The 22,058-nt window shown below is 43.5% G+C and overlaps 1 protein-coding gene across 2 annotated transcripts in view; it reads right to left on the minus strand.

Annotated features, from left to right (window-relative positions):
* Positions 1-22,058, minus strand: part of SETBP1 (SET binding protein 1) — a 377,233-nt gene that overhangs the window by 339,488 nt on the left and 15,687 nt on the right. For both annotated transcript variants that reach the window (XM_017529721.2, XM_017529722.2), the window contains exon 2: positions 16,212-16,866. In XM_017529721.2, the coding sequence (XP_017385210.1) occupies positions 16,212-16,697 (486 nt within the window). In that variant the 5' untranslated portion in view covers positions 16,698-16,866. The remainder of the gene's footprint in view (positions 1-16,211; positions 16,867-22,058) is intronic.

The following is a 22,058-nucleotide window of genomic DNA, read 5'->3' on the forward strand; positions in this document are numbered from 1 at the left end:
GAGCCCACTGTTCTGAAATCAAATTTTGTTTCTGATACTTCCTCCTGTTCCTCCTGCTCTCACAGCTCTGGGATCTGCAGCTTTTGGTGACCCTAGGCTCTGAAGAAGGACCCTAGCTAACCCAAGGTGTGGCATGTGAATCGGCTGGCAGGGCTGAACGTGAAGGCCATTCTTGACTCCAGGTCCAGGCTCTGCCCTGTACCTGCTGCCACCCAGTCTGTGACATCCATCACTCACAACCTCCCTCACCTAGTCCAGTGTGTCTATATCCTATCTGCTATTTCTCCCTAATTGCTTCAGGCAAGGTTTGTTTTCATATCTGGGTTATATTCAAAAATGAAGGGAAGGAGGGAGCATTTACTAAAAACCAGATCATTCCATGTGGTAAAGTACTGAGCAAAAACTCTATTCATTTCAGGAGCAGAGTTCATTGCTCAGTAAAGTTGCTACATTTCTTATAATCCACATTATTATGAACCAATGATATATTTTAAGAAATTAAAATGTATACACAAGCACACACCCACACACCCTCAGATGCACGTGTGCATTTTAAGTCATCTAGAAAAATTCTATGTCCTTAGAAGGAAGCAAATTCAACCTCTCTGACCTTCTCTCTATCTCTGTCTTTTCTTTCTCTTTTCTTTGTTTTATTCTATATTATATTCTAGGGGAATCCTCAGGTCCTTCAATGATCTGGGTCACAGGCTTAGTCCACCAGTGAGAGGAGGGAGGAAATGGTGTGTTTAAGAACAGCTTTTTGGATTTTGGCTGGGCGCAGTGGCTCACACCTATAATCCCAGCACTTTGGGAGGCCAAGGAGGACAGATCACAAGGTCAAGAGTTCAACACCAGCCTGACCAACATGGTGAAACCCTGTCTCTACTAAAAATACAAAAAATTAGCCAGGCATGGTGGTGCATGCGTTACTCAGGAGGTTGAGGCAAGAGAATCTCTTGAACCTGGGAAGCAGAGGTTGCAGTGAGCCGAGATTGTAACACTGCACTCCAGCCTGGGTGACAGAGCAAGACTCTGTCTCAACAGCAAAAAGCTTTTTGGATTTCATGTATTTTCACCAATTTAGTGCATTCATCATGTGTTCATTCCTTGACCCTTTCTCTCATCACCATAAAAAATACTCTTTTGTTGGTAAAGGGCCAATCCCTTGCAATGGCCTCAAAGTAGAGATGGGAGTGTGTGCAGTGAGGACAGACTCTGCAGAGGTGGAGGCCAGCAGAGCCTTGCGCCTGCAAAGTCAGAGGACAACCTGAGAGAATGTGCTCGAGTGTCTCCTAAATCTGCCGAGACAGGTTTCACCGATTCTGTGGAACATGACAGAAAAAGAGGACAAAAGCACAAGATTTGGGAGCACGTCTTATAAAGCTTTCTCAAGATTCAACCCAACTGTCTCTCTGGTTTCCCTGGCATCTAGCTATTGCAGTCTCATTTTACAGAGAGCTTAATGGAAGGACCGGAAAAACACCTCTCTGCTGGTTTTCCAGAAGGCAGAGTCAGAGGTGAGAAACTGTTTCCCTCCTTGGGCTCAGCTGCCTGAGCACTGCATGTGGGGCCACCGTGGCTGCCTCGGAGCTTGGAGGGCATGCACTGGGATCACAACCTTCTGGCTGCCTCTGAGACCCAGGGCAAGTTCCTGGAGCTCTCTATTCCTCATTTGTGTCATCTGTAAGACAGGGATAATAGCATCACATGGTGGTTGTGGAGAAGATTGGGTAGCAATGTGTGTCAGGTGCTTGGCAAAGTTCTCAGTTCCTCTAAGTAGCAAAAATGGCAGCTGTTGTTATGTCCAGGAAAGCAACTTGCACAGCCAATTGGCTTTCTCTGTGATTCAGGTTTTCCACAAAAGAATGACTCGCCTGGATGAGGGCAGTGGCTAACGCCATAATCCTAGCACTTTAGGAAGCCAAGGCAGGTAGATCACTTGAGGTCAGGAGTTCAAGACCAGCCTGGCCAACATGGCAAAACCCCATCTCTACTAAAAATATAAAAATTAGCCAGGCCTGTGGCACATGCCTTTAATATCAGCTATTTAGGAGGCTGAGGTGAGAGAATCACTTGAACCTGGGAGGAGGAGGTTGCAGAGAGCCAAGATCACACCACTGCACTCCAGCCTAGGCAAAGGGGGAGATTAAGCCTAAAAAACCTAACAAACAAAAAGAATGACTTGCCTATGCTTCTGATACACAGTTCCTATTTCTCAGAATGAAATAAGAAAACGTAAAGAGCCTGGATACCAAAGAACCTTCAAGAAAACCTCCAAGGACGGCAAGGCCTATCCTTTAGAAACCAGTAGGATCTTGGTGAAACTTATAAGACAGGCTAGAAACAGGAAGAAAAACTTCTGTCAGTGGTGGTTTTAATATTTTCCCTGTTTTGATTTTTTGGTTTTTCTCCCCCTGCCAAGGGATTAACTAACGTACAGGTTCATAAACAAGGGGGTCCCCCACTTACAGCTGACAGCAGCAGCTGCAACCTCTGACTCTCCTGCAGAATGGCAGGGAATCGAATCAAAAAGAAAAGCCAGTGGACAACCTTTCCTCCGGGAGCATGAAACACAATACCAGCCTTTCGCCAAACCCGACAGACACCAGCCCTGATTGGAGGTTGCCTCGGAACAAAGGGAAATTGGTATTTAAAAAAAAATCTTCTGAAAGCCAACTCAGCAGATGGTTTTTTCCTGGGCTCCAGGAGAAGGGGGGGAAAGTGGGGGTAGGGGAAGGATGCTGGGATAACACAACTGCCACCAGGATACAGATGACTGAGAAGGGACAAAGATGGGCAAAGAGGGCTGACCTCTCACCCCGGAATTTCACAAAGGGCAATTACACCATGTGGTGGGTATCTGAACGCGCCCACTTCCAACCTGCAGCTGCTGTCCATCACAGCCACGTCTGGGGGCTTTATTAAAAGCAGAAGAGGAGAGAGGCCAGGGAATAAGAGGATATTGAAGGAAGTGATGGAAAACTTTAATTAGCGACCACAGTTTGTTGGAAATCTACCATACACTACTTTTAAAGAACACCTTCTGTTTCCATTGCACTGTTAACATTTCAGTACTGTTTTAAAGCTATTTGCTCAGATTATCTTCAGAATAATATGGAAAGAAGAGTGATATTATTACTCCCTTATTAAATATGAGCAAACACAGATTGATTTGTTAAAGACAGAACAGGGACTCAGACCCAGAACCCTTGATTGAGGAAACGACTCCCCTCAGGCCTCAGGCTAGTCAGCGCTCACGGAATCTTATTTTGCAGGGGCCTCAGCTGAATCCCACATTCTCAGTCCAAACCAGGACACTTTAGAATACCCTGTAAATAACTTCTGGATTAAGTCACAGTGAGCCTATTATCCCACAGCCCAGTGCTGCTGCCAGCCCATCACTTTGTACCACGGCTCACTGCTGCTGTGACCTGCCGAGTGTTTTCCAGCAGGGATATGGATGTGGGCAGTCAAGAAAGGAGCTGTGTGTCTCCATGATGAAGCTGCAGTGCTGGAGTTTACCCACAGCCAGGGCCAGGCAGCAGAAAGAACCAGGTGAGTTTCAAGAGACTCAACTACTCCCTTTTTAAAGATGCCACAGCAGGGCAAGGCAGAGTGGAATCTTTCAAAGATAACTTCCTACTGCTGGAAACCAGGAGACCTGAGGGCTTGAGTCCCAAACACCCCCCACTCCTCAGTAATTAGCTGTAAGCTTGGACAAGCCATTTAAAACCCTCAGAGCCCTTTCCCCAGTCTATAAAACAGGGGGAAATAACAACAAACTCGCTTAACTATACGAAGAACAAACCCAAAAGAAGCAACAGTTGGGCAGATGTGAGTAGACTTTGTCAAGGTGCGGGTTAGATGTGACTGTCCACACCATGCACTATCATCTGGATCACGTATTTTGACAATTACTTATTAAATACAGTGCCCTGGGTTTTTCCCTAAATGTCCTGAGATCAATTCTTCTTAGCAACATCTTTCTAAGCAGCACTTAGGCTGAACACCCCATACAACTGTAGGTACTTCTAGAATTGAAATGCTTCAGATCTGTTACAGTATATCTGGATAGGCACAAGATTGTGAAAATTTCAGATGTTTCTAACTACCAATGCAAAATACACAGAGCTGACTAATCAGGAGCTGTTTTGATATTAATAGAAAAGAAGAGCTAAGGCCAGGCACAGTGGCTCACACCTGTAATCACAGCACTGGGGGAAGCTGAGGCAGGTGGATCATCTGAGGTCAGGAGCTCAAGACCAGCCTGGCCAGTGTGGCAAAACCTCGTCTCTACTAAAGATACAAAAAAAATAATTAGCCGGGCATTGTGGTACATGCCTATAGTCCCAGCTACTCAGGAGGCCAAGGCAGGAGAATCGCTTGAACCTGGGAGGAGAGGTTAAAGTAAGCCAAGATCACATCACCGCATTCCAGCTAGGGTGACAGAGCAAGACCTGTCTCAAGAAAAAAAGAAAAGAAGAGCTAAGAAGAACTTGTTTAACATCTAGGCTGGGAAAATAAAAATAAGTGAATATTATTATTAAAAGATAAAACTCCTTTCCTCAGGGAGCTTACACCATAATTGAAAAGAACATACTTTACCTTTGAAAACACACATTTAACAGCTCTTTCATTTAGATAAAGGAGGTCATTATATAAATAAGAAACCAGGTTTGGAGAAGGTAGATAGTTAGCTAATGGTGGATCTCTAGAGAATACATAGAAAAGGAATTCTGACTGAGTTGGGCAACTATATTTAAAAGTGCCTTGTTTTTGTGTCTACTGTGTAGTCTTTAGGCCCAAACTGGACCATCTGAATAACACTTGATTCACATCTCTGTCTAGAACTGTGCACAAGGAGAGGATAATAACGCAAGCACGTGAATTTTAGTCTAGTGAATCCACTGAATATAGGATGTGATAGTTCGAACAGCAAAAGTAGCACAAGACAATGTTAATTTGGCAGGTTTCCTTGACCTTGAGTTCGGTGTATATGAACAATGACAAAGCTTCTAGAAAGCTGGTACAGCTTGGGGTCATGTTAATAGAGATACTGTGTCTAGAACAGAGGTGATTACAATCCTCTGACATTCTGCAGGGCCAGACCACCTCCCAGTATTGTACTCTGTTCTGTGAGCTCTCCCACTTATACCTTTCAGAAGGGACACTGAAAAGCTAGCACAGGAACCAGGGCGGTTTGGTACCAGGAAACCATGGAATATAAGGAATACTTTCAGGAACTGCAAATAGGCTTAAAAGGGGTGACTAGTGAAATATAAGAAAGAGCCTTCTAAAACAAGGGCTGCCGCAAAAGGTGGCACGTCCCCTCCCTGAAGGCCTTTGAGCCAAATAACTATGCCGTAGGTGTATGGGAAGGTGTGTTTTGTTCCTTTATGAGGGACACTGAAAGAGAAATGCTCAGAGGCTCTTCTGATTTCTAGCAATATCCATGATTCTGGCAGTGTGACTCAGCTGGGGAACTGTACCTTTCTTTTGAAACGGAGCTTCTGCTGTCAGCCTTCTCCTGCCTACTGACCAGATGTCTGATTCTCACCTGTGTGCTCGATGAATTCAACTTCTCATTCGGGGACCCTTTCTGGATCTCCCAGTCTTGGCTTCCTGCGTGATCCCATATCACGCAAGACCAATCAGAAACACTGCCCTGCCATTTATCTAAATGGTAGCAATTAAGCAGGAAGACTGGGTCATTTCAGGAATCTGATGATGCAGGAAGAATCACACACCCAAATAAGTTAAGTTTCTACCTAATGCTGCCCCCGAAGGATAAGAATGGAGAAACCATGGAGAGTCCTATCATACACTATGAAACCCATGATCCACCATGAGGAGCAACCATCGTGGTTCTGCATGGGTACTGTGTGTTGTCAAAAATGTTGAAATTTCTGAGCTGAGTTCTCATGAACAACACCAAACAAATGAATTAACTGGGCTGGTATAAAAGGCTGCCCACACTCCTGGACAAATTTCTATTTGCAAATGATTGCCTCTTATTGGTAAGACATGGTGGGTGGCCTACCTGGAAAGACAGAGCTGCTCTCTATCTCCTTTTGAGAATTTCCTATCCACCCCCAACCTCCTATCCTCACTGTGAAACTGGCTAGAAACCTGTGTGAGGCAAAGAAGACCATCTGGTGGGGGTTGGGGGGGGACAATAAACAAGGTCTAGAAAACACACCAAAGCAACCTGCATTTGATACTAGTGATGATTATCAAACGGCCTCACAGGCCAGATACTGAAGTGGGAACTGCTCAGACTTTTCAGAGTAAATAAAGGCCTCCATTGTTTCCCGTGTGAGGTCACAGGCTGGTGGGGAGGTGAGGGAAGTTGGCCTCAAGAAGGAGGGGCAGGCAGGCAGAAAAATACAACAACCTGGGAATTCAGAGAGAAATGCAGACTCAAGATATACAGGGAGGCCCTTGCCTTCATAGGGCAAGATCCACTGGGATACTATGGAAAATGGGAAAGTGCCCTAGAAGCTGTGTAGTCAGGCCAGGCCAGTGGCTTACACCTGTAATCCCAGAATTTTGGGAGACCCAAGTGGGAGGACTGCCTGGGCAACATTGCAAGACCTATCTCTACCAAAAAAAAAAAAATATATATATATATATATATATACACACACACACACAGAGATAAATCAGGACTGTGGTGGTGCACACCTGCAGTCCTGGCTACTCGGTAGACCAGATCACTTGAGCCCAGGAGTTTGAGGCTGCAGTGAGCTAAGGAGCTATGCTTGCACAACAAAAGTCCAGCCTGGGCAATAGAGCAAGATCCTGTTTAACAAGAGAAAGGAAAAAAAAGAAGAAAAAGAAAATGAAGGAAGGAAGGGAGGGAGGGAGGAAAGAGGGGGAGGGGAGGGGAGGGAGGGAGGAAAGAGGGGGAGGGGAGGGGAGGGGGGGGAAGGGAAGGAGAAAAAAGTTGTGTAGTCCAAACCTCTTGCAATGCAGGGCTCTGGGTGTTCCTGTTCAACATATATAGACGGCGGCCTCAGCTTGCACTCCTCTAGCAGCAGGGGCTCACCGATCCACCAGCCAATATATAATTCAGCCTCAGGCAGACTCGACATGACGTGCTGTGGCTCAAAGTCAGTGAAGGTGTTTGCATGTTGTGTCTGTCTATATGCCTCTTGGAGACCTGGGTCTAAGCTCCTGCCCTCCTCTTTGGTAGCTTCTTCCTCTGGCCACTGATGGCTCCATAGGGGGATGCCCAGAGCATTAATGCCAACCTTCCAAGTCACTCTGAGGACCATACACATTGAAACACTTTCCCGAAAGCACTTTGGCTGTGTGCAAAGTATAACACAAATTTTTAGTTTATTGTGGATATTAAAAACCTCCTAAAATGCATGCCTTATGCTGGTTTTTTTCTATACTTAATGCTGTCAGGAACCTGAACCAACACCTCAACCCAGACTCTGCGACCCCACCCTATGTTCTCCAACTTGACTATCCTGAGCTGTTCCCAGTAACTTCCTGAACAAAGCCACTTGCATCTAATAAACAAGCAGGGCAGGTGGGGGGTGTCCTGGGATGTGGGGCATTGTTGTAGCTTGAAGGAGGGATGTTTTTAACTTCAATTTGCAGGAATCAGAAGAGTCAAAGACGTGGTAGGAAAAGGCAAAAAGGGATTGTTTCTCTTGCCTTTTATTAAACATGGAAAAAAAGGAAATATAACTGCAGGTCAACTAGCAATGCAGCCATGAGAGGACTTTTTGAGGATGTAAAATTGCAACGATGAGGAAGAGAGGCCGACTTTGCAAATGCTAGAAGAGTAGCAGCTGCCAGCTGAACCCCACTTGGTGGTTCCTTTGACACTGCTTTGAAACTTTCATTTTGAGTCATCCTTTGTGCTCAGCAGTAATACCGGTTTGGCAGATAAATGACCACAGAGATAAAAGACCTTTGAACTATCTCTAAATAAATCCCTACAGCAATTCTCACCACCAACACCAAAAAAAAAAAAAAAAAAAAAAAAAAAAAAATCATTAGTGATATGTTCAACCGGTAGATGTTTCTCCAGGCATCAGACATCAGGCACCGGTGCTGCCCGAAGCTAACATAATCCAACACAGCTCAGGCCTCCCGAGTGTGCAGCGCCACCGCAGATCACTGTGTACCTGCTCTGTGCCTCAACTAAGGAAGTCCCTGTGGGTAGTCAGCAGGGAGAGATGCCAAACAGCAATGAGAGCAGGACATACTGAGTGAAGTGCTGTCCTAAGTGCCCAGTAGGCAATTTCAACCTCACCACAGTGACATTAACAAGGAGGGGCTGCTGTTATCCTGATTTTCCTACTGTCAGGAAACATTTCAAGAGGTTAGGTCTTGCCCAAGGCTATGCAGACTGTCTCTGTCCAGAGGCAGAGAGACCATGTTCCTGGCATCAGGGGATCTGAGTTCTAATCCACTCCCAGAGTGGCGGCTCTTTCTAAAAGACCCAGTACTCCTCACCTAGAATTTCACATACAGAGCACATTAGCCACGATTCAGAGAATAAATGACTTTCTGTCTGAACAGGACATAGTTTTCTGCTGGCCACTCTGCCAGATTCATTTTCAATGGCATAGAATTCACCAAAGAACCTTCCTTAGGGGAGGTCCAAAGAAAAAAAAATCAAAGAAAAGAATACCAAACCAGGAGGAAACAGGCAGGCTACATATTTTAAACCCCCAGAAAATCCCAAATACACGAAGAAAAAAAAAAGAAAACTAGAAGACAGGGTCGAGAGACAATCAAATATTCCCAGAATATACTCACGGAACATGAGTTTGGTAAATCACCACTCTTTAAGCTCAACTCTGGCCCTTGCTCCCATGATTTTAGTTCTTTTGACATTTGGGGCTAAAAGGAAACAATTTGACGGTGGAACAGCGGGTCCAAACAGAGGTCAAAAATCTGTTTATAGTAACGAGTGTTCTTGAAGAGAAACACTTGCCCTGCTGATCAAACAGAATGGCCCTTCAAGTTTCTAGATTATAGAACAGAAACAAGACCTCAGAGGGAAAGTGCTGTTTTGTTTTTCTTCTTCATCTTTTTTTCTGAACATGTAGAAGCTGAGAAGCAGGGAGGTAAAGTATACTGGCCGAATGCGATTGTGAATCACAGAGGCAGAATTGGTGCCCAGGGCTCCCATCTCCAAGTCCAAGGTTCTTTCCCTCACACTTTCAGCTGACATGTCCAATGCTCCCTGCTGCCCTGCGGAAAAGGTCATTCCCAACCTTCCCTGTTGCTTTAGCTATAACATAATCAGAGAGAAATCTATCAGGAAACAAAATTTCCAGGCATTCTGATGAATACATAGAAATGTGGTACTTAAAAATATTTTTAAATCTCAGGAGATAAAAACAAAAATTAAACAAGAGGGAAAATTCAACCTCTTTTTGTTGTTGCTGTTTTGTTTGTTTTAAAGACAGAGCATCGTTCATAGCCCAGGCTGGAGTACAGTGGCGCGATCTTTGCTAACTACAACCTCCACCTCCCGTGTTCTAGCAATTCTCCTGCCTCAGCCTCTCAAATAGCTGGGACTACAGGTGCACGCCCCCATGCCCAGCTAATTTTTTGTGTTTTAATCGAGACGGGGTTTCACTGTATTGCCCAAGCTGGTACTGAACTCCTGAGCTTAGGCAATCCACACACTGTGGCTTCCCAAAGTGTTAGGATTACAGGTGTGAGCCACTGCACTCCACCTGAAATTCCTCTTATGTAGTAATGCTAGGGAGACCTGTTCTCCAGTCAGGAAGAGGCCATTGTGGAGGAAGAAGTCCTATACTCCCAGGAGTTCAAAACTCCGTATTTCCACCCCCAGAAGAAGAGAGGCCAAGTCTTCTGTAAAGCAATACACTTGGGAGTGACCAGAGAAAGTGCTGACAAAAAGAGGATGGCAAATGAGGGACACTTGAACCACTTGGAGGGTGGAAGCCCCTCTGATGGTAGTCAGAGCCACCCACTAGGGTGAAGGAGGAGAAAACCATGGGTGCAGCAGCCAGAGATCAGGGAACCTGCGCCTTGGCAAAGCAAGTCACCCCTCACCCGCTGCCAAAAGCCTCCTCTCATAGCCCCCTCCTCACCCACCTGGTAAACCAAATTGCTCCTACCATTAAAGGTCAAGAGAGAAATGAGCTTCTCAGGACTAGGAAAAGGGAAGAACCCTAGAGCAATCCCTTCTTCTGACAACTGTGTCACCAAAAGGCTCCCCTTTCATGTCTCCCATTTTAAGCTCCTCTGCACAGCATCACTCTCTCCAAGTTCCCCAACACCCCTGCAACCGTTCCTTCTCCCTGATTCAAAGCACTCTGAGAACTCCTGTTACTTACAGAATTAAATCCAAACTCATTTCTTCATTTGACATTCATTGCTCTCTGCAATCTGACACCAGTCTCTCTTACCATCAATAACACCTAAGAAAACTTTTTCCTGTCCACACTTTGTGTGTTTGCTCTTTGCGTAAGGATGAAATAAGTGCATGACTTATTTGGTTTCTCAAAAGCAGATGGTGAATTCTCAGGACAGAATACAAGAGTCTTTCCCTACATATATGATGATGGTCTAGGCCAAGACAAATCCTGAATGCATGTCTAGGACCATGGCTGGCACCTGATGGGTATAAGGTTGAAGTCCCTGCTACAGGAGGAAATAAGATCTCTCAATGGAACTGCAGAGGAGGAAAAATTAAATCCAAAGAAACGAAATGGAAGTTGTATTTCTGTCAAAAGCAAATAAAATTTGTAAGTACAATAAATGAAAAAAAATATGGCTTTAAATAGTGAGCTTTGAAAGCTCTCTCAAAACCCTGGAAAACTTAGAATTAAGGAAAATGTGTCAGATTATGCTTGTGCCACCCAAGCTATATGAGAAAGTGTGGAAGAAACACTCCAGTGATCCTCACCTTCTAGAAGCCCTTTACTTTTATAGGGTGTGGTAACTTAGGGACTGGAATATATATTTTCTTGGAGTCTAATAGAACTGGATTCATAGAAAACCTTGCCCCTTCCAGCTCCTGCTCCTTTGAAGCAATGTGAGCCTCAATTTCCTGTAAATAAATTTCTTCGTGGCAGGATCATTATGAGGACTAATAGATAAGGTAAATACATGTAAAACAGCCAGCAGAGGGTCTGCCACGTAGCTCAGTAAATCAGAGTTATTATGATGACATGTGCTTTGTAAATTCCCCATTTTCTTCTAAAATCTTTCACTGAGTTATATCATGTAGAAATAATCATACATATTTGGAAGACAAGGAAACTAGGGCTTCAGCAAATTCATATTGCAGATCCAAACTAACAAAGCTGCTTCATGTCAGATTACCACACCACATCTCCTACCCTGAGTCACTGTATGGCGTCCATCTGGAACTCCCATGCCCTTATCTTGCTATTGAATCTAGACAGCTGTCTCTAACTCTCAACATCCTCAGGAAAGAGAAGAGCTGCTAAGCCCTGCCCAGCTTGGATCCTCTTCAAAACCCTGTCACTACTGGGATTTTTTTTGAGATGAAGTCTTGTTCTGTCACCCAGGCTGGAGTGCAATGGCGCCATCTCAGCTCACTACAACCTCCACCTCATGGTTCAATCGATTCTCTTGCCTCAGCCTCCCGAGTAGCTGGCATTATAGGCATGCAGCACCATGCCTGGCTAAATTTTGTATTTTTAGTAGAGATGAGGTTTTGCCATGTTGGCCAGGCTGGTCTCAAACTCCTGATCTCAAGTGATACACCCACCTCAGCCTCCCAAAGTGCTGGGATTACAAGCACGAGCCACCATGCCCAGGACTACTGGAATAATGTTATGCTCATGTTTTATACCTGAACTTGCTTCCAGAGACTCATCTTTATGTTCCCTGTTGTTTTAATCTAATCACCTAGAAGGTAACCTGAGGAAGTAAGTGTAAGTTATTATGTCACTTACCTGAGTAAGTTTAAGATGCAACCATGTTGGTCCCATGATAAAGAACAAGTTACAGGTGTAGGGTCCATCTGCAAAATTAGTCCTGTCCAAAGGAGAGTTCGGAGGCTCCAAAGTAGGTTCTAAGCTCTCCCCTCAGCCTCTACTTCCTACCAAATGCTGCTTTCACACCTCATTTAAATCCACTCATCATAGGCCCTCTCCCAAGCAGCATCTCAATTCCCATCCTAGTTTTATATGGAAGAAAAGAGACTTCTATCCTGGTTAGAAGAGTCTGTGCATCCTTGAGCCAGGGAGGTAGCACTTTCATGGGGTCCACCTCACAACTTACTACTTGAGTGATGATATTCCCTGATCATCTATAATGCCTCTCCGCTTTGGAGAGTTAACCCTAGGTTTAAAATGTGGAACATGGCTGTTGATGATGCTAGACATATATGCCTTCATCCCAAAGCAGTGGACCATGTACAACTAGAGTTAACATCACAGAGAACTAGCCTATGATATGTAAGTTATGCTACCCTTATCATACAGAACTTTCTTTCCAAACACCAATGAAAAAGTAAATAATTTGGGATCCCACATAAGCTGTCTCTGCCTGAGCCTGTCAGGCAATGACTTCAGCAAAATTAACTGGTTCACTTAAACAACAACAACAACAAAAAGCAGCAGATAATATAACACCTAATTCCCCTCAGCCTCCAAACTTGGAGGCTGAATTATTAAAAACAAAACAAAACCTTCATTATCCTGAAACTCTATGTCCTTCCCCAAAGTCAAGGGTCAATGCACATTTTTTGTAAGGATCAGAGAATAAGTAGTTGAATCTTTGAAGGTCATAGTATCTCTTGTCACAACAACTCAACTCTGCCACTATAATAAAAAGCAGTCAGAGACAAAATATAAACAAATGAACTTGGCTGTGTTCCAATAAAACTTTATTTATAAGCACTGAAATTTAAATTTCATATGCCTCACATATTACAAAATATTATTATTCTTTTGATGTTCTTCCAACCTTTTAAAAATGTAAAAAAAAAAAAAAACCATTCTTTGCTCATAGGCAATACAAAAACAGGCAGGGGAGTGGATTTGGCCCACAGGCTGTAGTTTGCCAACCTCAGCTCAAAGTCAGCACCTATATTCAGATGACTGCCTAGTAGGAATTGCTACCAGCTCAAAGACCAGCTGAACAAGGTTTCCTTTCTAGCTCCTAGAGTAGGACCTGCTTCCCAGAGGCCACTCCAAGTACACCTCTTCAAAGAGTGGTACAACTTACAAAAATAGATCCAGAAGGCGATTTTAGGGTTAGATGCTGGTATGCTGCTTACAAAATGCCATCCTCATCCATTCTGTGCCAAATTACTGATCATGTTCTTCTCATTAATACAAATAAGTAAATTCTGCAAGTTTACACCACTGAACTTTTCCACACAAATGGTAGGCAAGGTTTCCACATCTCACCCTCAGCTTCAGCTTTTGTTTATGCTCTAGTTGCAAAACAGCAGGGATTTGAAGGGTAATAAAGTTAACATTCTCATCCCATAGAGATCAGAGGATGTTCCTGTCATCTATCAAGTCATTGAGGCTCAGTGATGATAGCTTTATTAATTCATTTCTGGAAAGTAACAGTGATAGGCATAAATAAATGTAAGAAGGATGGAGAAGTACCATATGAAGCAAACTCCTAATAACTAAAAAGTTTTGAAGGGTATTCCCACCACAGTGTCATCACAAAGAGCACCGTGCGTTGAGTTTCACCCCTTCTCCTTCCTCTCTGTCCCCTCTAATTGCTGAGGCATAAAGATGCTTACTTGGCAAATCACATATTCAAATAAGCAATTTTATCTCTTTCCCATAAGGTCCATGGAGAGCATCCAGCTTTTTGGGTGAAAATGACCAGCCTGAGAACTTCAGATATGAACACCAGCATCCACTGGAACATTTCAGCTTTGCAATCATCCCCATGGTACAGATTCCAAAGCGTTATTCTGGTGTGGTCCAATGGGCAGAAAGCTATATTTGGGAACAATCAGTGGCGTTAGGAAAAGTGGTAACTAATTAGGACAATGTATTCTCTTTTTAGGGTAGTGAATTTGGGTTTGAACACCCAAAACTGTGGGTTGCTGTTTAAATCCTGGCAGTGAAGAGGATGGAGACAAAGAGTAACCATTTTTCAAGATAACTCACCCACACAAAAATACAACAAAACACAAAGAACTGGCCAACTCAATGGCCAGAGACAAAGATATTCACTTTTGTATCTGAAGAGACCCAACTCCAATGCAAAGACTCACTTTTAGTGCCTGATTTGAACTGTTGCATTTTCTTGCATGAATCTCACAAGTTTTTGTATGTGTAGAGGCAGCAGAGTGGATTTGGCCCACAGAGTACCCAGAAATAACTGTAAAGTTGTAATGGAGGAAGAGAGAACACAATCTCTATGTTCTGGCAAAACAAACCAATTTCTAAAGGTTCCTTTGTCTTCTAAAATGTTAAAAGAAGGTAACCAGTTGTCCCAGTTTGCTAAGAACTGGGGCGATTTCTGGATGCAGAATTTTCAGTCTTAAAACCACAACAGATTTTTGGGGCAAACTGTGAGGAGTCAGTCACCCTAGAAAGTCTCTACTAGCCTATTCTTGGGATTTGAAATGCAACAAATCAGCCAAAACACCCAATATAAGGATGAACACAAGTCCTATGCTAAAGAAATAATATGATTCCTAGTGGTTTTATTGAAAATACCCAGAAGCTTTAAAAAAAAAAAAACCCTACTGGTAACAAAAATGCTATAGATTATCTCTGGGCTATAAAGAAGAGAGGTTCATTCATCTGTGCCAACTTTAGCTAATCCACATAGCTAGAGCCCAAATAAATGATCAAATATCAGGGAGAGAGTGACAAACACTATGATTAATACCTACAACCTAGAACCCCAAAACTTTGTCAAGAAAAGGGCTTGTTCCAGAGCCACCCAAGTCCCAAAGAGTCTTGAAGACAAAAACTTACTATGCTAAGGCACTGCTCTGCTATCACAGCTGAGTGTACACACACAGGAAGGGAGGTCACTGTAAGTCACTGTAACCCCCTATGATACAAAATAAATTTAACAAAACATGAACTCATTCATTCCCAACCAACTGACACCACCAACCACCTGTCTTGCTACTTTGCACATCCATGTTTGACTTTTAAGAGGAAAATGAAAACCAACCAAGTTGAGTCAATGTCCGATCTTAAAAGTTCATGACGTGTTGGACAAAGATTCAGGCCAATCACTTGCCCCTTTTCTTGTTTTTCTACAGTTCCAGTTCTAATGCTCATCAGTGGCTTTCACAATGATGATTTTTCAGCTCTGTGAGAGTCTCAGTTACTACAAAGCCCAAGCTTCTTAGGCAAGCGAGTGATTCATCTTAGGAAGATTTACAATAGTAATGACTAAAATCAAAAGGCAGTTTTAACAATTCTTGACTGTTCTGATTAACCCAAATGTTTTTAACATCTCAGTCCTAAGTATGAAAACAAATGCAAACATTAAGAAAAAAAATACTAAAAATTTTGTTATGGCATAGCTGACCCGGGCAATTGACTGTTATATAATAAACAGGAACTCTCCAAAATTACAATTCTAAAGCTATTTTTTTGTCAGATAGGCAGAAGATATAATAATGAACTAGACATTAAACCAAGATTAAAGCAGAGGTGTTTCTTCTTGAGTCCATAAATATTCCATCAAGGAGATTGGTAATTAATGAGTAGATAAGTACAGTCGACCCTTGAACAAGACAGACTTGAACTTCAAGAGTCAACTTATATGAAGATTTTCTTCTGCCTCTGCCACCTCTGACATGACAAGACCAACCCTTCCTCTTCTACCTCATCCTCAGCCAACCCACCATGAGGACGATGAGGATGAAGACCTTTATAATGGTCCACTTCCACTTAATGAACAGCAAATATATTTTTTCTTTTTGATTTTCTTAAGATCTTTTTTTCTCTAGCTTACTTTTTCAAAGAATATGGTATATAATACATATAATATATAAAAATATGTGTTAATCAACCGTTAATATTACCAGTAAGGCTTCCAGTCAACAGTAAGCTATTACTAGTTAAGTTCTTGGGGAATGTCAAAAGTTTTTCACAGATTTAACTGTGCAGGGGTCTGAGTCCCTAATCCCATGTTGTTCTAGAGTCAACTGTAATATGCAAACAGAACCTAAAATGTTGAGGATAAAATGGCAAAAACAGAGAAACAAAAAAAACCTACAAGACAGGGGTTCCTACCTTCTTTTTGGAGTGGCTTCTTTCTTCCTCCTTCGTAGCTTTGCTATTTTTTCCAGCACGGGACACCTTCTGGTCCCCAGACTGCTTGATGGTGATCTTGATCTCAGGTGGGCATATATAGTTCTCCAAATTCTTTGGGGGTTTCTTAGCCCGCTTTGTGGTCTGAATCTTTAGCTTCAGACTTCCCTCTGTGAAGTTCGCCTCCTTGATAGAAAACTCCTGCTCTTCCAAGCCATCTCCTGCCACCCATTTCTCGCTGTCCGCATTAGAGTTGGAATCCACATCCCGCCCTGAGCCCAGTTCATCCTCCTCCTCTGGCTCCATGCGTTCTCCGCCCACCGGGATCCCCTTCCCAGGTCCTGCAGCAGAGAGCAAAGGTTCTCCTGCGCAGCCAGGGGCAGCCGGGGGCTTGGCTGAGGAGACCGGCAGGAAGTCTGACTCGCCCCCTCTTTGCCGGGTGCTGCTTAAGTTTTCCCTGGACTCCATGACAATCTCTACAGTCTTCAGGAGTTCTCAGGACGGGGAAGGGATAAAGGGAAAAAGGAAAGGTGAAAAGAGAGGACACCCAAAATTCCAAGAACAAAGTGGTCCAGTTGCTAGGGTCAGATTCCCAGGGATGGAGACACGATGAGTTGAGAAGAGATCAGATCTGCAACTGAGAAGCAAAGACACAGTTAGCCAGGGCAGAAAGGAAAATGATCCCAAAGGTTACTCAATCTAAGCTCTAGAGGCCCCTTTCCACTTATCTATGGCATCCGAAAAAAAAACGATGGAAAAAAATCTAACCAGAATGTGCACAACCCCAAATTGGATTTTACTAGAGCAGAGGAAAAAACACATTCACACACGCCTTCGTAATGGATTGTTATTAATTTTGTGGCTGTAGGCCCAAGAATAAAGATAAGAAGTGCGAGTCCTCCAGCCCAGTAGCAAGCTAGACGTTTCTTTACACTGAAGCTTCAGCTGGCTGAGTCACTGTTAAAACCAATCATGACGAAAGGGAAGTCTGAAGTGTTCAGGCTCAGGTCTGTGGGAAGTGTATTTGGTTGGCTTTTTGCACCACTTCTCTCTCACATGCGAAGAACAGTTTGCAAAGCTGAACACAACCCCCAGGCTGCCGGTGCCAAGCTCTCCACCCACTTGGAGGAGGGGCATTCAGCCTATCTCTAAACCGGTTTACCTTTGTCATTTTTCACTATGCATTATTTCAGTTATGCAAAGACTACGCTATTTCTTCAAGCAAATGTAAAGCTTAGGTGTGAGGCTCGCAAAAAGAAAATAAAAAGAGTTTAGCGAGAAATCACTTACAACACCATGATTAACAAAAAACAACCTCGACAAATGTTTCCATGACACAAAAGAGAGATATTTAATCATTATCAATTATTTAGATAAAAATACCCTTTCTAGACAGTTGTAATCCCTTTCTGGTTTCTTAAATGAAGTGGTATTGTGTCTCTGCAGCAGCAAAAGAGAAAAAGGGAGAGAAGGAGCATTTTGCAGGTCTGTGGAAGTGTCAGGAATCCCCCCAGGATCTTCCCCTCTGCCTTCCTCCAAGATGAGAAGAGAAAAATCAATTAGGGTCTCTCGGAACTATCACAGGATCAGCTAGACTCTCCTTCACGCTTCTTCACCCCATGTTCCATCATTCCCAATTTAATCCTCATAATTTTCAAAGCCCAAAAGGAAGCCCAAATGCTCAGTCTCAAGAGAAAACCAAAACCCCTGGGGCTGCAAACATCACATCCTTTTGCCCTTAGGCTGTAGGCTGGATCACATTCAAACCTTCTCAGCAGCTGAAGTTTCCCAGCAGAAGACATGACTGTACATCTTAGGTTTCTACCTCTGAACCCATCAATTTATAGAAGTGGCTGGCAAATGTGCCCACCAGAAAATGCCCAATGATGCCTGCAAAGACACATTCAGAAGAACCACAAACTGGAAGGCTAAAGACCAGACGTGTGTCTTCTCTCTCCAGAATCAGCACATAGCTGACACCCTGGTAAGGAAGCCAGCCAGGAAGGTAGCCCCGGCTTCCACGTGGACCCTGCTCCAGAGAAGGAGGTCCTTCCAGAGAAGCCCAGGAGTGATTCAGCTACCGGAAACGGCTCAGCTTTGCAGAAAGACACATTTACAACTGCTTCCACTTCAGGGAAGATTCAATGAATACAGCTTTTCTGAAAGAGAAGTGGCTGCCCTAGTGAGAGCATGAGCATCTTCACTGACACTGTTGAACAAACACTGCAAACGGCCACCTGTGACCCAAGCTACAAGATGGACAAAGTCTCCACTTTGGGAGGTAGGGAGAAGTCAGACCAGATGACACTCGATGTTTCTCTTACTTATAAGATTCTTTGTCTCATCTAGATTTATCTGCCCAATAACACACATCATTTTTAAAAAGCTGTACTTAAGTCGGCTTTACAGAGGCCTGTCTTTCTAGTGTCAGGCACCACCCCAGCTGCTGGAGACATCAATATACCTTAGAACATTTCCACATTTGTCAAGCGGTAGGAATCTAGTAGGTCTTTCTCAGTGTGCATCCCAGATCCACGCAAATTGCAAGCCATGTTTTCTTACGGTAGCAATGTTCAGAGTCTATTCCCTTGGGCAAGAATCTCCAATCACATTTTAATTCTCTAATACCTACCTATAGAATCTCCTCAGGTCAGGAGAAAAGGCAAGGCACATACATATAAAGTTCCTAAATGAAATCCATTTGGACCTTGGAACCAGAGTAGGGAAATGTATGTTACAGATTCTGTGATACAGTGAAAGAGGGCAAACCCTAAACTTTAGATGAATGGATGGGCTTATACAGTTAATATATTTACCTTCCATCCAAAAAAGGATTCACTTCAGAGTGAAATAAACAATCATTTATTGCATTTAACTATAATTCCAAAACTTAAAATTTAAGTACTGAGATCCACAACAAAATAAAAGTTCAATTCAACAACTTTTTTCAGTTCTCCTCAAATCAAAATACTAAGATACAAGGAAAATACAATCTCTTTCCTCAAGGAAGTTACGCTTTTTATGGGAGATTTGACAAGTCACTCTAAAACAAAGCAGAACTTCTATGTACTGTAAGAAAGGATAGAATCAAAAGGAAGAAAATGTTTTCTTCACTTGGGCAAGGTGTAGACAGCTAGGAAACTACACAGAAAGCCTTCGAGGAGAGCATAAGACAGGGCTTTGATCTTGCTGTGGGTTTCCTAGGTAGAGCAGGAAGAAGGAAGACATGGCAGAGAAAGGGAAGGCATGAGGCCGCTTCCTGGGCAGGCACATGCAGCGTTAGGTATAAGAAAGAGAAAGTTGGTGTTTGGCTAGAAAGTATGGTAGAAACTAGGAACCTGTGAGAGGTACGGCTGGAAATAAAAGGTCATGGCCAGGTCATGGACATCATTGAATGTTGTGCTAATGAGTTTGGATTTTATCTTACAGGTAAAGGGAAGCTATTTGCGGAATATCATTGGGGAAGGAATACTATCAAAGTAACGATTTAGGAAGATAATTCTGGTGCATGGTGTGAGGGCTGGATTAAGGGAACCTGATGTTAGAGCCGAGGGTCCTAAGAAGGTTCAGCTGAAATTTCATTCATGTTGCTTGAAGACCCAAACCAGGACAATGGGAGTATATCATAATAAATACTGTAGGTAAAACAGTAATGCAATTTCCAATAGCCTTAATCTTTAGGAAAACATCTATTCCAGACTTTTCATACTGGTCTCACCTTAAAATCCAAGGCAAATTAGACACCAACTTGCACTCACTGCTCAAGTCAAACCAGTGTCTATCTGTTCTTATAGCCACTTCCTCTCATCTTTGCAATGCTGGCCACACAGTTGGTGTTCCCCAAATGTTTGTTGCATGAAGGAATGAATAAACAAATGAATAAAAAGATCCCCAGCCTTTCCATATTTACAGGTCATCCCCAAGTCTTCACTTCTCCAAGGCAACGTTCTGGAAAGTCCAGACCACAGTGCTCACTCCTTGGCCGGACTGACATTGCACCCAGCTCTATAGTTTGCCACTATATGCCAGCTTTGTATTGTCTTCTAGTTTTTTTGAGCACATAAATCTTATTTTTCTAACATGATTGCAGCTCAGCCTCAGGCTGAGAACTAACAATGGTTGTACAATGCTTACGTTACCTATGGCACCCATTGCAGGACTGGGCACTTGGAGGATTTCAAGTTTTTTTCTGAATGAAAACAGCTTCTCCCCTGACAGCTATTCAAAGTCTTAAGAGTTCAAATTACTCCCACTGCAACTCCACCCAACCAGGCAGCAGCCCCAGCCAAATCTGCTGCCTATCTTGAGGATTGTAATCCAGCCCCTTGTGTCCATATGTGACCCTCATCTTGGAAAAATAAAATAAAATAAGCTTTCAAAAGAAAGAGCAAAGAAACCTAACCTGTCTGTTTACTTCAACAGCACACAAAGCTGTTGTTCTCCTTTAGCTTTCTTCCCAGCACGTACCTGCCTCCCTAAATTCACAGTTCAATTTTTTGGTGAGTCTGGGTATCAACTGCAAGTCCTCTTGTGATTAAGTCCTGCCAAAACGTGTGTGTGAGCACACACACACGCTCACACACTCACAGAGTTGGGGAAGCCAAGGCAAGGTAAAAATGTTTTGCCTTGTCACATTCCAGCAGTCAGTGACTCCTCCTGAGGAGGCGGGCACACAATGGACACTCTGTACTTGGCTCAGGCCTTCAGTCCAACAAAAGTTAACTCTTCTATGACTGCCTGCAGGACTTGGGCAGGGGTGGCAGTGGGGGCTGGGAGTGGAGGAGGATTGGAAAGATGAAATTGCTTAGGCATTAACAGCCTTGTCGGCCCCAAGGAAATGAAAGGGCAAAGAAAGGACATGGATGTATCTGGAAAGAACACTGAGATAGGAGTCCAAAAGTTAGTCTTTACTCCTGGCTCTGCTGTTCACAGGCAGTCAGATGCTAGACAGGCCACTCTGAGTCTTTCACCCACACCACACTTGCCTTAGCAATAAATGGGTTCAGACTAGTCTCTCTTTCACACACAACACATCGTAATTTTGCCCTGCAGAGCCATACCTATGGGTGCACTCCAAAATGAACAGCATGAACCTAGAGAATTACTCCTCTGAATGGCCAGGAGAATCCTGCTTGGCTAGAAGTGTTTTATGCCCAAATAAATTCCAGGGTACATCTTCCCTCCCCTCCAAAACTGCTAGATGGAATATTTTTTCCTAAAGTACATTCGCCACCTGGGGAACTCTTACTTATTCTGAAGCTTGGTGGAAATACAAGTTCTAGAGCTCCACGTACTGAATCAGGGGTCCAGGGCTGGTGCTCAACACGCCAGCTTTTACAGAAGACCTCTAGGTGGTTCTGATGGCCTGGAGTGAGAACCAGTGCCTTAGACTGTGTCTATATGCTTACCCCTGTCAAGTTGCTAAAGGGTACTTGAGGGTATTTCTCCCTTACAGCAGTAATGTGAGTCTCTTGGGAACAGGCATCACTGGTATTGTATTCATCTACACAATCCCAACACCTAGTACAGTATCCAGCACAGAATGAACATTCAACAAATGCTGGTTGGCTAAAGTAACAACCAAAGCACCTCAAGCTGGGCTTCCCAGCTTCTTCGTTCACCCCCCTCTTCTGCTTTGCCCAAGTGCCATGCACACACAGGCCAGTGTCTTCCCCACTGTTGCTTTCCAAAGGGACAAGGTGTAGAGATAGGGCCCTTCGTATATTCAACAGGAGTCAAAAGAAATGAATTCCTGGCCTAGTTCTGCCACTTAGGATCCCTCATAAGCCTCTTTCAGCCTCAGTGTCTCATCAACAAAATAGAAAAAAA

Source organism: Cebus imitator, unplaced genomic scaffold (genome assembly GCF_001604975.1).
Source record: "Cebus imitator isolate Cc_AM_T3 unplaced genomic scaffold, Cebus_imitator-1.0 Scaffold60, whole genome shotgun sequence".
NCBI classification, from domain to species: Eukaryota; Metazoa; Chordata; class Mammalia; order Primates; family Cebidae; genus Cebus; species Cebus imitator.